This window comes from Jaculus jaculus, chromosome 12 (genome assembly GCF_020740685.1).
Source record: "Jaculus jaculus isolate mJacJac1 chromosome 12, mJacJac1.mat.Y.cur, whole genome shotgun sequence".
NCBI classification, from domain to species: domain Eukaryota; kingdom Metazoa; phylum Chordata; class Mammalia; order Rodentia; family Dipodidae; genus Jaculus; species Jaculus jaculus.
Genome location: NC_059113.1, coordinates 3,459,926 through 3,475,667, shown reverse-complemented (window position 1 = coordinate 3,475,667; position 15,742 = coordinate 3,459,926). Strand labels below are relative to the sequence as shown.

General features: G+C 41.5%; 1 protein-coding gene across 11 annotated transcripts in view; it reads left to right on the top strand.

The window, feature by feature from the left end:
* Positions 1 to 15,742, top strand: part of Csnk1g3 (casein kinase 1 gamma 3) — an 84,997-nt gene that overhangs the window by 32,790 nt on the left and 36,465 nt on the right. For all 11 annotated transcript variants that reach the window (XM_045130780.1, XM_045130783.1, XM_004669186.2 and 8 more), the window contains exons 3-4: positions 5,510 to 5,550; positions 10,156 to 10,225. In XM_045130780.1, coding sequence (XP_044986715.1) covers positions 5,510 to 5,550; positions 10,156 to 10,225 — 111 coding nt within the window. The remainder of the gene's footprint in view (positions 1 to 5,509; positions 5,551 to 10,155; positions 10,226 to 15,742) is intronic.

Genomic DNA, 15,742 nt, shown 5'->3' with positions numbered 1-15,742 from the left:
TCTGAATTATGAGATTTATTCTGGGGAAATTGGTATCTAGGACAAGGCTTAGGCAGTTACACATGCTCGTGGAAGACAGGACCTAGAAGCGCATGCCAGACTATTTAGAAGAAGTGTACACTTGGTGGAGTGGAGCATAGAAGCCTCAGCCCTCGCCTCGAGGTAAGAGTGTAGTGATGCACTCAGAGCTTAAGGAAGGATAACCGAGGGGAAGCGCCGAAGCAGAGAGCAGGGAAATGAACATAAGAGTCAAGAGAGTCATTGTACACATGGCAGACAGTCATAACCAAGTGAGGAGGTGCTGGAGGCAGAATCCATGAGGAATGAACAGAGTACTTTAACAGGCACCCTCCCCCAGCAGGCTGGTTGAGGGAAGAGATCTTTACCACCACTTAGATGAAAGAAACACGGTCAGGTCCTTCAGGTAGATAATTACCCTTTTCCCCTTCAAATAAAAGACCAGAGAGGATTAAGAAATAGTGAAGGACTCAGAGATCAAAGAACAATCCCATGTGTAATCAAAGTGAGAAGCTGAGCCAAAGAGAGCTGTGGGTGGAAGGCAGGCAGGGATACCCAAGCCGGGTGAGCTGCTGGGGAGGAGCGCGAGCTGGGTCATGTGATCCTCCTCTGTATGGATCAGATATCCAGTCAGGGTGAACCTTATCATCAGACTCCAGTACTTAAAGAGACACTGACTGGCTGGGCTGATGCAGAGAAGCTGAATTGAGAAAGAAGCAGGAGATTCCTGCTGACCAGTGTGCTGGCAGCCATCTTGGAGAGGACAGGGTCAGAAAGGAGTTCTGTCTGTCATTGACAGAAAGGCATCTCATTGTTGCCACTTTGGACTTCTGTCCCTGACTAAACAGCCTGTTAAAAGGTACCATAGTCCCTTTTCTCTTTAAATTTCCAAATATCCTAAGGGGAGTCAGTAGTATCCACCATTAGAAAATACTTTACAGGTAATTAGTATATATATATTTAAAGCAAAACAAAGTCTGGAGAGATGGCTTAGCATTTAAGGCACTTGCTTGGGAAGCCAAAGGACCCAGGTTCAATTCCCCAGGACCCACATAGCCAGATGCACAAGGTGGCTCAGGCATCTGGATTTTCTTTGTAGAGGCTGGAGGCCTTGTGCATCCATTCTTTTTCTCTTTCTTTCTCAAATAAATAAATAAATAATAAAATATTTAAAAAGACTGGTAAACTTTGAGTTAATATTTAAATCAATGTATTAAGCATGTTTATTGATATTAACTGTAAATAGTTATTTGTGGTTTTATTTCATTCCTACGTCTTATTGGCAAAGCTTCTCTTCTTCCTGTTTATACTTTTGTAGCTTAAACTTAATATGAATCCCCAGAGATGTTTTTCATGTATACTAAATGACACCAAACATAGCAAGCCAAGATAACAGGATTGTGGGCTGGGGAAATAGCTCAGTGGGTAAAACATTTGCCATACAATCATGGGCACCTGAGTTCAGATCCCCAGAACCCATTTAAAACTGAGCCACACCAATGGCAAGATAGGGTCATGATGGAGAAAGAAGACTCCCTGGAAGCTAGCCTGGTGTGCCCAGGGTGACCTTGGCTCTAGTTAGGTGGAAGGTGAGGATCTTACATGTGTATCTGCACCCATACCTGTCCACATGCAAAAGAGTTTCTTTCTTTTTTTTTTCCCTTGAGGTTGGGTCTCACTTTAGCCCAGGCTGACCTGTAATTCAATATATGGTCTCAGGGTGGCCTTGAACTCATGGCAGTCCTCCTACCTCTGCCTCCCAAGTGCTTGGATTAAAGTCATGCACCACCACACCCAGCTGCAAAAGATTTTTAAAAGGTTATAGTTGTGCTTTTTAAGTTTTCTTCTATGTAGTATGGTCTTTGAATTTCTCATAAAACCTGTTTGTAGGCAAGCCTGTGCCTCATGGAGTTGGCTCATTCTTAGAGGTAAAGATTCCAGGGGAGGCATACCTTTGATATGCAAATTAACCTGGTAACAACTCTACCTAATTGATCCTTGCCATGCCAACTCTAGAACAAAGGTCACTGAGATGAAGAGGACTGGCTGACCTTACTCCCTTCTCTGAAAACTGTAAGGGCCTTGGCCAAAACTTGCCTTTTGCTCCTGTATTCTACCACCAAACCCAGATAGGGAGCTTTTCTTATGACCCTCCATGCCATTTAGTGTGACCCCTTAAGATCTGGAAACGAGATGAGCTGTTTTCCTGAGCCTTTCTGTTTTCTTGAGGCTGCTCATGACTGACTATCACACAAAAGAACACAAAACTAGATTTATATATTGCTCTGTGAGTTTCCAAATCTGAAATAAAATACTGAACTTTTTGAAACCGGGAGCTAGGCTAACATTGGGTGCTGGGGTGTTCCCTGCCCAGAATTCATGTCTGTTGATTACCAAAGAATTGGCAATCCATACTAAAGAAAATGATTTTTATATCAGAACATTTTCTTCGAATATCACATGGATATGAGGGGGAAAGGGCTGAATAAGAAGGGAAGGTAAAGCGTGGAGAGGGGAAATGCGTCAGTCACATGGTCCAGAAGCCCATTTAAGCAAACATGGGCCTTATATATGCAATGAGAGAAGGGGTTTAAAAATGTGCACTTCCCAAGAAATCCAAAGGTAAAATCACTAGTGAAAAGTGTCCCTTCCAACTCCTGTTATAAGCATACATGTAATGTCTGAATAGATGGATGCAAGAAGGACAAAATATTAATTACTAAGTTTATTTAAGGGTAAGTCACAAATTGTGGGGTTTATTTAAGGGAGCTTGGGGTCTAGGAAGGTAGTAAACACTTGGGAAGTAAAAAGCACCCTGTCATGTGGAAACACTATAGTTCATAAGAGTCATTTAAGAGAAATTGAGATCTTCCAAAAAAGACCGGATGAGAGTTGAGAACACATGGGAAGTTGAACTTAGGTGGACAGAGGGGCCGGGAGCACACACACGGTTTCCGCCACGTGCTCTCCTGAAGAGGGAGAGCATCAGAGCAGAGCGCAAGAAGTCCAGAGAGAAATGAGTGACGAAGGTTCTGCTCATGGTCACCCTGGGTTTAGAGTTCACAGGTAACAAACAAGTATACACTTAGCAACCGCACCCACGTGGTAGATTTGGAGAAAAGAGAAAAATCATGCGTGTAATTAAAGTGAGAAGGTACACAAACAATAAAGCAGAGACAAGTGAAAATGTTCATTCAGATCAAGAACCAATGCAGTGCTGTCCCACGGGCAGAGTCACGTGTCTGAGCAGCTTGGGAAGGGCCAGAGAGCTGCACACATCCCTGGGGTCCCGGTCAGAGAGGGGAGTGGTTGACAGGCCACGGCCTTTTTAGCATCAGATTCAGTATATAAAGGGAAGATCAGACTGGCTGGTAAATTTTGTGGGTGGATTTCAGAGTGAGCCCACCTTAACCATTTTATTTAGATAGTGTACTTTGTGGTGGGCAGCAGGCGGCAATGTGGGGCAGTCTCAATCAGACATTTTTGTTCTTGTGCCAGGGAGAGGTGGCATGTGAGCTGGTACCTCCTGGTTCTCTTTGAGCCTCAATTCCTCATTGAAGCTGCCTTTGCCCTATCCTGCTTCAATATTTTGAAAACTATTTAGGTAGATGTAATTAGTGTATTGGTTACTTTCATTTTGCTGTGAACCAGAAGTGTATGGAAGGAAATGGGTTTAATTTAGCTACAGTTTCAAGAGGAGGTTTCATGGTGGGAGTGGAAGCTGGTGTCATTGTTCTTTTATGGGCAAGCAAGTAGCAGAGCAAAATGTGGATGGAGCTGGGCTAGAGCTCCTCAAGGCCTGACCCTAGTGCCAAACTTCCTCCAGCAAGGCTCTCTTTCCTAAAGGTTCCACAGCGCTCCTCAGTAATGTCACCAGCTGGGGATCAAGTATCCAAGCACATAGCCTCTGGGCGGTATTTTACATACAGACCACCGCAGTGAGTATCAGAATAGAGCTTACTGTCCACATTGAGTTTTTAAAATGATGCTACTTAGCATAACTATGAGTGTTTTTTCTCTCTCTTATTCCTTTTTATGCAGTAAGGGTAAAATTTAGAAAAGTACTGTAATATTTGTGTGAATACACATTATAAAGGTGGCAATCTATCTGAGGTTGAAATCTTATAAGCTTTGCTGCCATTAATCAGCTGCTGTACGAAAGGAGGTTAAAGGACAATTGTAGAAAAATGTAATAGATAAAAATTAATTGCCTGTTTTGTTGTCAGTAGCTAATGTTGATCAGGGCAGGTTATTCTCACAGTTTAAAAACAAACAAACCTGACATTTTTCTACTTCATTTCAGAAGAAATTTAAGCTAATTGAAAAACAAAGTGGAAATTCAGAAATTCTGTTTGCTATTTTTTCTACTTCATTCTTAAATATACTTGTGAAGACACATGTTAATTCATATGTTAAGTTGCCTTTATGTACTTATTAATTCTAAAACTCCATGTTATTCTCCTTGGTCTGTAGATTACAATCATTGATTATGGCATATGCAATGATGACTAATTGATTTGAATTCTTTTTGTTTTTTTGAGGTAGGGTTTTGCTGTAGTCCAGGCTGACCTTGAAAGTCACTGTGTAGTCTCAGGGTGGCCTTGAACTCACAGTGATCCTCTTATCTCTGCCTCCCAGTGCTGGGATTAAAGGTGGGTACCACCATGCCTGGCTGATTTAAATTCTTGACATGCCAATGATTTTAACTTTCTCTTTAGATTTGTCATTTACTTGCTCCTTGCTTATAATGTTTCTTTCAACATTTAGAAATTTAAAATATTTCATGTAACCAATTCTGTATGAAACCTTTTGATGTTTTATATTTTCTTCTGCTCAGAGAGGCCTCTATATCTTGGGATGAGAGTTTTTCTTATTTTATACCTTATATTTAACTCTTAAAGTAGTTAAAATGATTTTAGTCTTACAATGGGGTATTAATAACTGTTTTTTTCCTCAAAATAGTAAGCTAGTTTGTTTTGACCTAATTATTGATGGGTTTTCTTATTTAATTGAATTTTAATATATTTTCGATTTTCTGTCTATTCGATATTTATTTAATTAGACGTGAGCTCCAATAAGATTGCATTCCATAATAATGAAGGATTTAAAATATGGTAGATATGAGGAATTTTTTATTTCTATTGTTATGTAGGTGTTCTGATTTATAATTCATTTAGTAGCATTCACTTGACTATTGCATATTTTCTCAATTCTGTGTAGTATTCCAACAAGATTAGTGTCTTTCCATTTGCATAAGTGGGATAGCATGTTTATTAAAGTACCTTCTTTGACTCAGGTGAGGTACTAAATATCATTGAATTGATAATAAATTGGACCATTTCCTTATTACTATTTTCATTTAATTGTTGGACTAAAATATTTGCTTTATTTAAATGAATTATATACTTCTTCCTGAGTAGTATAATTATAGTTATGTAAGCTAAATTAAAATTAATTAGCAGAAGCTGACGTTTTTCTTTCTTTTTTTAAGGAAAGAATTTGTACACAAATGAATATGTGGCAATTAAACTGGTGAGTGCATATTGCTTATTTAAATATTTCTTTGTGTTTTAATTATTTTCAGATCATTTACAACTTGGGGATTTATTCAACAAGGAGAAATGATACATGTATTGTTTTTTTTGTTGTTACTAAGGTACTAAAATCATCATGCCTTTCAAGTATGTGCTAATAGGTCAGTGTTTTTCTTTTCCACAAACCTCAGTTCTTTTACATTGGAAACATAGAACTGAAATTTTGAAGTGGGCCACTCCTTTTAATTTAGAGAAACATTGGTGTTTTTCTTTTCTTTTTTGGATTTTCATTTTTAAGTGGCTAAAAATTAGAAAACAATGTTTCTCTTTCTGATTCAGGCATTTGAATAAAACAAATGTCTTTAATATTTATTCAGGATCATATACTTTGAAAACATACTTCCAAGTATCTTCTCAAATTTTTTCCACTGGTACTTTATGAAGATGGTAAATCTATGGCGTGACTTTGTGAGGCTGAGAAACGTGATGTGTGGAAGAGCAGGAGAGCCAACACCCGTGGTCACGCTGGAGCCCCTGTGCCGCCATGATGGTGCAGAGTAGGGAGGCCTCTTCGGGCAGAGTGACTTTCATTTGTTGTGTCTTTGTGGCACACTTTTCTGTCTGGTGTGCCAGTCAGGTTCTCCTGTGGCTTCGCCTGCCCTTGTGCTCCATCTTCCCTTGGCCACTAGAGCATCAGCCGGCGCCCTGTGCCTGTGCTGGGAGGGCGCGTGAGTCATTGGAGGAGAGGCCGTGGAGGGGATTAACACACAACGCTGTTGAGAGGAGATGGACAGCCTCCTGCTTATGCATGTGTGTGCAGACCAGGCTTCTGTGCAGCAGATGCTGTTTGTGCTGGCGTGGGTGTTCACACGTCCAGCAAGGTCGTGCCACCATCAGGAGAGGATGGCTGTTGAATGTGGCGGTGCCTACAGGAATTCCTTCTGGTGTCCCGTCTTGACTTCACGATGTCACGTCTTGTTAGGCTTTCAGGAAGATTGTCACTGCCGCTTAGAGTTAGGTCTGCAGCTCATCAGCCATTTGAGTGAGTTTTACTCATAAGCTGTGCAGATATGAACACCCTGCCAGGAATTGATTTCTCATTTATGAGGTGTTTCACTTTTAAGATCCAAAGGGCCCAAATTAGTATACATCATGTGTATTTTAATAGCCAATGAGCTGGAGAGATGGCTCAGCAGTTAAGGCACTTGCCTGCAAACCTAAGGGCTGAAGTTCAGTGCCCCAGTACCCACATACAGCCAGATGTACAGGGTGGTATGCCTGCATCTGGAAGTCGTTAGTTAGTAGAGGCTAGAGATCCTGACCCATTCTCTATCTGCCTTTCTCACATTCTCTCTCAAATGAATAAGTAACAAAATCATTAAAAAACAGGCTACATAGAAAGTAAAATTAAAATGGGCTAGGGAAGTTAGTATGTAGGTACAAGATAAAGATGGTTCAGAATATAGGAACTAGGTGATGTTTGAATGGCTTTCCTGGTCTCTCTCTCTCCTTCAGGGCACATGCATGTACATGTTAGTGTGAGAGAATATAGTTGTGTGTGCCTGTGTGAATAGGCCAGAGGACAACCTTAGGCTTTGGTTCTCAGGGACGTCATCCACTCTTTTTGAGGCAGGGTCTCACTCTCTTGGAGCTAGTTAAGCTAGGTCATCTGGCCAGTGAGTTTCAGGGGTCCACCTGCCTCTGCCTCCCTAGTCATGGAGTTACAGGGGCACACCACCGCCCATGGCTTCTCTACATGGTGTTGGTCCTCATGCTTGTAAAACCAGCACTTTATTGACTGAGGTATCTCCCTAGCTCTCTGATTTTTAATTTTTTGCTGTATGTGTATGTACACGTGCATGCACAAGTGTGGTGGTGTAAGAGTGTATATTCTCATGGAGCACCCCTTGCTCTCACCAGATGCGTGTGCATGCCTGTGCGGTCATCGAGGGGTCTGGGTTGTCCTGCGTCATCTCCCTTCACTTGTTCTTACTTGGGCTGCAGTGATCTGGAGCTTGCTGCTCTTCTTCTTGCTTGTTTTGGTGAGCTCTGGGGACTCTTGGTTCTCTGCTTCCCCATGGACCTGGGGTTCCCCACATGTGTTTACGTGGCTGATTTTGTGGAACCTGGGATCAAACTCAAAAGGTCCCTCAGGCCTCCTCAGGTTCTCATGCTTGCCCAGGAAGTGCTCTTATGACTTAATCCCTCCAGTTCCCTGATTTTATTTGTTTGAAATTGATCCTCTTTTTTTCCATGTTCTGGCGTATCATATGGCATTGGAGTTGGGGGAGGGCGTGCCAGGATGCGAGCACGGTGGTGCTGTGCTCTGTGCTGCTGGCATGGCAGGTGTGGTGCCTGTGGACTGGGCCACTCCTGAGGCGGGCCTTTCCCGTCTGGTTCAGGCATCGCAGGGTGACCCCTGAATCCTGTCTGTTTCCCTATTGGAGCCTGTTCATCCTGTCCACACCACTGTTGCCCTTGGTAGATATCTATTAGGTCTTCTAGCATATGCCACCTTTTTGAAAAATTTGTTTTTTTTGAGGTAGAGGCTCACTCTAGCCCAGCTTAGCCTTAAACTCACAGCCATTTTCCTATCTCAGCCTCGGGAGTGCTGGGATTATAGATAGGCCTGGCCCAGGTTCTTTTGGAGACAAGATCTCTTCTAGCCTAGGCTGTCCTGGAGCTTACTATATAGTCAAGGATGACTTTAAACCACTGATCCTCTTCCTGCCTCCACCTTCCAGGTGCATGTCTCATCACAATCTGACTCACTTTTTTTTTTTTTTTGGTTAAAGTACAGTGATCAGCATTACATATACTAATTTTGTTTCTTCAGTCTGTTCTTTTGGGTAACGTGCAATGTTTTTTACATCTGTCTTTAGTATGTCAAAGTCTGGTGTATAGTCATGTTTTCCCTAAATTCATCCATAAAATATATTGAAAGGTCAGAAATATTTTTTTATTTTGGTACTTAGTTTGCTATTTTTATGTATGTGTTTTGTTTGTATTGTATTTGGTTGTAATAAGTGACAGTAATTTTTGTTTAAAATTACCATACAGGTAATAACCCCTTGAAAATGTTATATCTGTATACTTTCAGACATGTCTGGTTTTATTCTTTGGTGCAAATAAAGGCATCCTTTGATAATATAATGTTGAAAGGAATGATTCCAGTGGCTGCTTGTAGCTCTGTTACTTTTTGTAAAGATTTGTACATTTATCTGTTACTCTATTTCTGATTTATAGCTTGTTTCCAGATAGTTTGTAACTTAATCTCAGCTAACACTTACCTTTCTTATTATTTCCTCTTACCGTGCTAACCAGTTGTCCATTACTCAGGAAAATGACATATTTTGGTTATTTGGTGGTATAATAGGATTTTCTTGCCAATAAAGTACTGGAATCAAGTTAAAATAATTAAAGTAAACCAGATCAACTTCCTTATTTTTTTTTAACTTTTTGTTACTAGTGATTGAGTAAGGTCTAAATTCTGCTTCAGTTGTGATGGAGAAAGTGGCTATCTTGTGTCATATTGCGTCTTAAGATTATATTTTTCATATTACCAAATATTATAGGTAATGTAGCTCTATATGGAAGACAGCATGCGTATATATTTGTATATACTACATACACATATGTACATAAGTAGTAGGCAGGGAAGAAAGGCAAACCTTTAGCCCTTTTTTACAGGTGAGGAACTGAAAGATAGGACATTAATTAACTTGGCAGACATCACATAACTAGTTAAGTGGTAGCTTGACTAAACCCAATACAAATTAGTTTCACTATTAGCTCCTAACTACCATCCTGTCTTGCCCCTCAAGAATTAAGCTTGTTATAGTGTCTTCATAACAACTGTTATGATTCCAGTGCTTTGTTGTTGTTGTTGTTATTGTTTAGAAGTAGGTCTTACTGTAGCCCAGGCTGACCTAGAATTCACTGTGTAGTCTAAAGTTGCTCTCAAACCTACAGAGCCCCTCCTTCCTCAGTAGGCATGTGCCACCATGCCCTGCTCCGGTGGCTTTTTAATACTTTCTTTGAAACCTTTGGGTGGCAGTTCTGTCATGTTCGTCTTGGTGTAGCTTTGTCATGTAGGTTTGGCATCGTCATTGTCGTTGTGCTGCGCCTGAGGCATGCTGCTCTCACCAGGTGTCGCGCTCGCTCTTCTCTGCCCTGGCTGCCTAGACTACTGTCAAGTACATTTCAGACTTTGCTGTGTTGTTGAGATTTCTAGTGATGTGTATTTTCTGTTTTGTATTCAAAATTCATTCTGTATAGGTTTTCTATTTACCTTCTACTTCCTGTAATCTCTCTCTCTCTCGTTATATTTTCTGACAAACTGATTTCTTTAACTTTGGTGAGTACTTTTTTCATAGTTCTGTTGGTTCTTCTGATAGCTGACTTAATAGTTACGTACTTTTAGAGATGGCATCAGTATATTTTACATTGAGACCAAAGTTGATTTTATATGGATCTACAAGATGCCTAGTAGAATATTACAGTGTACAAGAGTTGACACTAAAATTGAGAACATTTGGAATTGGGGCCTACACTCATCTCAAAACTTAAATGTCTTTTGTTTATTCACTTGTTCTCTGACTAGGAGCCCATGAAATCCAGAGCACCGCAGCTACATTTGGAATACAGGTTCTACAAGCAGTTAGGATCTGGAGGTAAAGTCTCACATTAACATTTAAGTTTGGAATAATACAGATTTTCATGACAATGACTCCTTAGTTTCAAGGAATACTGTTGTAAGTTTGACTAAAGCACATCATCTTTCCTAGCACTACTTAGTAGATATTGTCTTAGTATGCATTCCTTTTCAAAAAAGAACATGAATTTGGAGCTCTTCATGTTGGAGTTAATATAAGTAGAGAACGTTGTAATAGAACTGCTTGAAGAATATGAACTGCTTTTAGTTCCCATATTAATCTTTTTCTCATTATTGTTGCTGGCATCATGTGATGGGCTGAAAAGTGGTTCTTTAAAAAAAAAAAGTCTGCATAATAATCGTAACCAATTGACAAACATTTGCGATGGCAGGAGTGTACCGGACACTGTGTGGGCAAACCCGCCTCACAGTTGCAAGTGTCTTGTCTTTATAAGCAAGGCACATAGCTATTTGGCATAGCCAGAAAAAGGGAAGAAAATATGACCATGAGGCAGAGATTGGAACGAGACGAGTGAGGTATGGAATGTTTGCAGCAGTTTCTGTGGCGGGCTTCTGGGGTTACTGCTGGTCACGGAAGCATGGTCCTGCCGTACTGCAGCCTGTGACCCTGACTGTTGTTCTAAGTCATCAAACGCGTTATAGCTTGTTACAGTAATCCTAGGAAACTAATAATCACGTAATTTTCATACCTAAGTGAGGAGTGCAGGTTTTGAGTTTGGGGGGAAATTATGGGAAATTTTTCTGCTGCGTGCCACGCTGCCTTCATGTCCCGGCTTCGCCGAGCTCCCCTTGTGCGCTCACCTTCTGCCAACTGCAGTGCTCTTGCTTGTGCAGCTTCCACGTAACACAGGTAGGGCATATTTCCCCAGACTTAATGAAATGCAGTTTCTTCATTACAACATATTTGGTGGAGTTGTCTGTTTCTTCCTGTGGCATAGAATTTTGCGTTGTTTTCCCAAGAGCATATGCAAGTGAGTAACCATTTCAGTGATAGTGAGTTTGAAATTTTGTATTAATGCATTTAGCAATATAGATTTTAAGTTTTAAAATTAATTTATTTTTTGAAAATTTCATACGTGTACATAATATATTTCGGGCACATTTACTTCCAATAACCTCTTGTCATCCTTCTACTGAACTCCTTCCCAACTGGCCCCTCTTCTACTATTCCTGCTTAGGATGCATGTCGCCACTCTATGGCTTTACAGTCTTGCACACTCCCTTCATAATACCTTGAGTCTTGGTGGGCATGTTGTAAGTCTCCTTTAGTGCTGAGCTCTCTACATCCTCTTTGAGGAGGTTTGAGTGTCCTTGGTGCCTGTTGCCATCACCTATTGCTGGTTCTCGGTTAGCCGTGAGGACAGCATGCAGGTTGCAATTGCCCCTTCCTCTGCAGTGTCTCCTGGGCTCTGGCAGATGTGGTAGAGATGGCTTGCCTTGTGCTAGGCAGTTGGCTGTCGTTTATCATACTGATGGATCTTGGTTCTCCCCAGTTCTTGCTGCCATCTGTGAGAAATAGCGGATTCTCCAAACGAGTGAGTAGTATGGATCACAGGGGCGTAGGAGGTAAACAGTCTTTCCAAAGGGCATACCTTCTCTTCTTAGCCAAAGAACAGTGGGAGCTTCTGTGACCTTCCTATCCATAGGGTTCCATCTTGGTTCTCAGAGCTAGGTGTGAATTCTCCTCTCCTGAGTGGGCCTCATATCCAGTCAGAGAATTTGATTACCTCCCTAGTCTGTGTGCCACTATAGCACAGGTGTGTACATCTTGCTCAGCTGGTTGATTTTTTTCTTTAGCTTGCAAGATCCCTCCGTGTTCACGTTGTTGGTGACCATTCTCCCGGTAGCTCACATAGCACTGTGTAGCACTATGATGGTTAGCCCTCGGGGAGCTAGCATCGTTCTCAGCTCCAGTGTGTTCGCTCCCCAGCCTGTGCTCACAGCCTGTGGTGTCTTCAGCAGTGGTGCCTTACATCTAGTTCTGGTGGGGAACCAAGGGCTTTGGCGATGGCTTGCATTATTTCGGGGCCTCATGGGTCTCCCTGACCAACAGCTCACTGTAGGGCCAATCTAATTGGGGCTCACCAGCTAGGTCCTGTGATTTTAGAGTCAAGTTATCTCCCCTTGCAAAGAGTATTTCTGCCTATTGCCCAGTTTTTATCAGGAGTCAGAGTCTCTCACTGGCCTGGATCTCACGGGTTACACTGGTTGGCCAGCAAGCTCCTAAAATCCTCCTGCCACCTCCCACTCTACATCTCTATGCTTAGTTGTATTTACCTGGGTTCTGGGCATTGAGCATGTCTCCTTATGCTTGCAAGGGCAAGTACTTTATTGACTGACGATGTTATCTTCTTACCCTGAAAAGTGGTAGATTCTTAAAGTTCATTTGAAATACAGTTAGAAGCTCTTTTGCGTTTTGAAGGTATCACTTTCCTAAGTATAATATTACATTGGCCTCTTGTTGAAATGTATTTCAAATGTTGATAAGTTTCCTTGTCCAAATTGAAAATAATACACTAAAGTTTCATCAGAATAAGCTTTTAAGCTTTATGAAGCTGTTAAGGCTATTGAAATTCTAATTAATCACATGAAAGTTTAGATTTTATTATTGGTAATAAATTTCACATTTTAAAATATATTTTAGTTTTATTTATTTATTTGAGAGAGAAAGGGGACAGAGGGCCTGTAGTCACTGAAAACAAGCTCCACACTCATGCACCATTTTGTGCATCTGGCTTCTGTGGGTTCTGGGGAATTGAACCTGGGTCCTGTGGCTTTGAGACAAGTGCCTTAATTGCTAAGCTATCTCGCCAGCCCAAATTTCACATTTTTTGCAGTAATAGTTTATTTTTATTAATATTTGCATTTATTCATTTATCTCTGTGTGTGTGTGTGTATGTGAGAGAGAGAGAGAGAGAGAGAGAGAGAGAGAGAGAGAGAGAGAGAGAGCGCGCGCGCGCGCGCACTTGAACGAGCACATGCGCACTCAAGGGAGAGAGCACGTGTGAGAGAGAGTGAATGGGAGGGGCCCTCTGAGGCCTCTTGCCACTTCACTTGTACTCCAGGCACCACGGACACCTCTTTGTGTATTCACTTTACGTGAATACCGGGTTTTGCAAACAAGCATTTTAAACTGATAAGCCATCTCCCCAGAAGTAATAGTTTATGCATTCTTTTTTTATTGCCTTTTTTTTTTTTTTTTCCGAGGTATGGTCTCACTCCAGACTAGACTGACCTGGAACTCACCATGTAGGCTCAGGGTGGCCCCAAACTCACAGTGATCCTTCTACCTCTGCCTTGAGTGCTGGGATTAAAGGCGTGCGCCACCACGCCCAGCTAGAAAGGAGCTTTGTTTTTCCCTGACCCCAAGTCTGGGGATCAAAACCTTGGCCTTCTGCATATTAGACAAGCATTCTGCCACTGAGTTACATGCCAAGCAACAAGCCTATTTCTTTTGTTTGTTTTTGTTTTTTTGAGGTAGGGTCTCACTCTAGCCCAGGCTGACCTGGAATTCACTATGTACTCGGTGGCCTCGAACTCACAGTGATCCTCCTACTTCTGCTTCCCGAGTGCTGGGATTAAAGGCGTGCGCCGCCACGTCTGTCTTCTTTTCTTTTCTTAGAACAAGATTTCATGTAGTCCAGCCTGGCCTCTGAACCTGTATCTGGGTGAGACCACCTTTGAACTCCCGACCCCTGCCTCTACATCCCGCGTGCTGGGCCCGCAGGCGTGCACTGCCACGCTGGGTTACGTGGTGCGGTGGCTTGAGCCCAGGGCCTCCTGCATGCTGGACCAGCATGCCACCAACTGAACTCTATCTCGAGCCCTCCCCAGCCCCCACTTTTTTTGTTTACCACAATATCCTAGCTGAGTTGCCTAGGTGGAACTTAGGATCTATTCCCCCAGCTTCTCAGGTCTCTGCCACCATGCTTAACATGCAGCAGTTCTGTCCTTACAGAAAGTAGCATCAAGTATTCTAATGAGCTGAGCAGAATAGGTTGGTTTTATAGACAAAGAAACGCTGAAACAAGCAGAAGCAAAGAACCAGAAGCAGACCACTCATTTCAGGGTTGATTTCCTGGCAAGTTAATGAAGACAGAGAGAGAATAGACCTGTGACTGACTGACATCAGGTTAATTTTTCTTGCATTTCTCCTAATTGCTTGTGAGGTCAGGTAACCAGGCTTGTCTTCGGTATGGCGACATAGAACTTGAGCTTGGGCATTCCATTTTGATTTTCAGTTTGTGCTGCTGGGGCCCACTGTAGGAGCCTAGTACAAAACAGTGGACCCTGTAATTTTTATTTAGAGCACTGTTGAATAGAGTTAAATGCAAGTTCTTGTCTGCTCCTAGTCATTAATGGAAAAGCACCCAGTCTTTCAAAGGTCACAATGATGTGAGCTTGTAGTTTATTGTAGATTTAGACAATTTGTAGTTCAGATTTTGCTGAGAGTTGTCATAGATGTTTTGGTATCTGTTAAATAATCTCTTAGTATAGTGCACATTTCTTCTGTTATTATGGTGAATTACTTTGATGGATTTTGGGATGATTACCCAACCTTTTATTTCTGGACTAACTCCTGAGTTATGGTACCTTATTTTCTTTTATGTATATAATATCTAAAACAGTTCCATAAGGATTTCATAGATGTTTAGTAAGTAGTGAATAAAGACAGTGATATTTAAGTTACTTCCAGTTTTGGGAGCTTTTGAAGACCTGTCTTCAAAAGATATGAAAAATACCAACCACTAAAAATTTTGGTCATTTAATAAATTGAAGCCTATTGATATCTTATTCAGAGGATTTCTTCACAGCTTTATTAGGAATGCAGGTGATGAGTCAGGAGTTAGAGGAGCTCTTTGTCAGTCTTATCATTAAAGAACTTCAAAACTCGTTTATGTTTTCACATCCTAAATATAGTTCTAACCAGCTTTGATGATCTACTTCCCTTGAACCTTGCAGACGGGAAGCATAAAACAGAAGAGTGGAAATGAGTTATTAGAACTTGTTAATTTGAGAATATAGAAATTATCAACTTTCTATGGTATTAAAAAAATAAGAATAGTACAATGGGAAGAGTTTTTAAAAGCTTGGTAGCTGAGAGCTGTTGCAAAGACCTACTTGCCAATAACTGTTAGGAAGACTCTCGATATACATTATGTATCTTAATAGTCAAAGCAGGATTCCAGCGCTGGAGTGAACTTTAGAAAGCCATTCAGTATTACTGAGCATTTTCTCAGCTTTTACATATGAGTGGATGACACATGAGAAATACCGGCTATCATAGGAGTCGCTTAAACCAAGATAGTGATTCTCAGTATCAAGGGGAAGTGGCACAAGTGTGTGATGGGTTGTGTGCGTGCACGCATGCATGCACTCCAGCAGTGTTTATACACACATGCACAGGAGAAGGTGTCTGCTTCTGGAAAACTGTTGTGCACGTTGAACTTGTTTCCGTAGCCTGGCCCCTACCATGGTCACTGCGTTTTAACCTTGCTCCCAGTGTGCTTCTAGC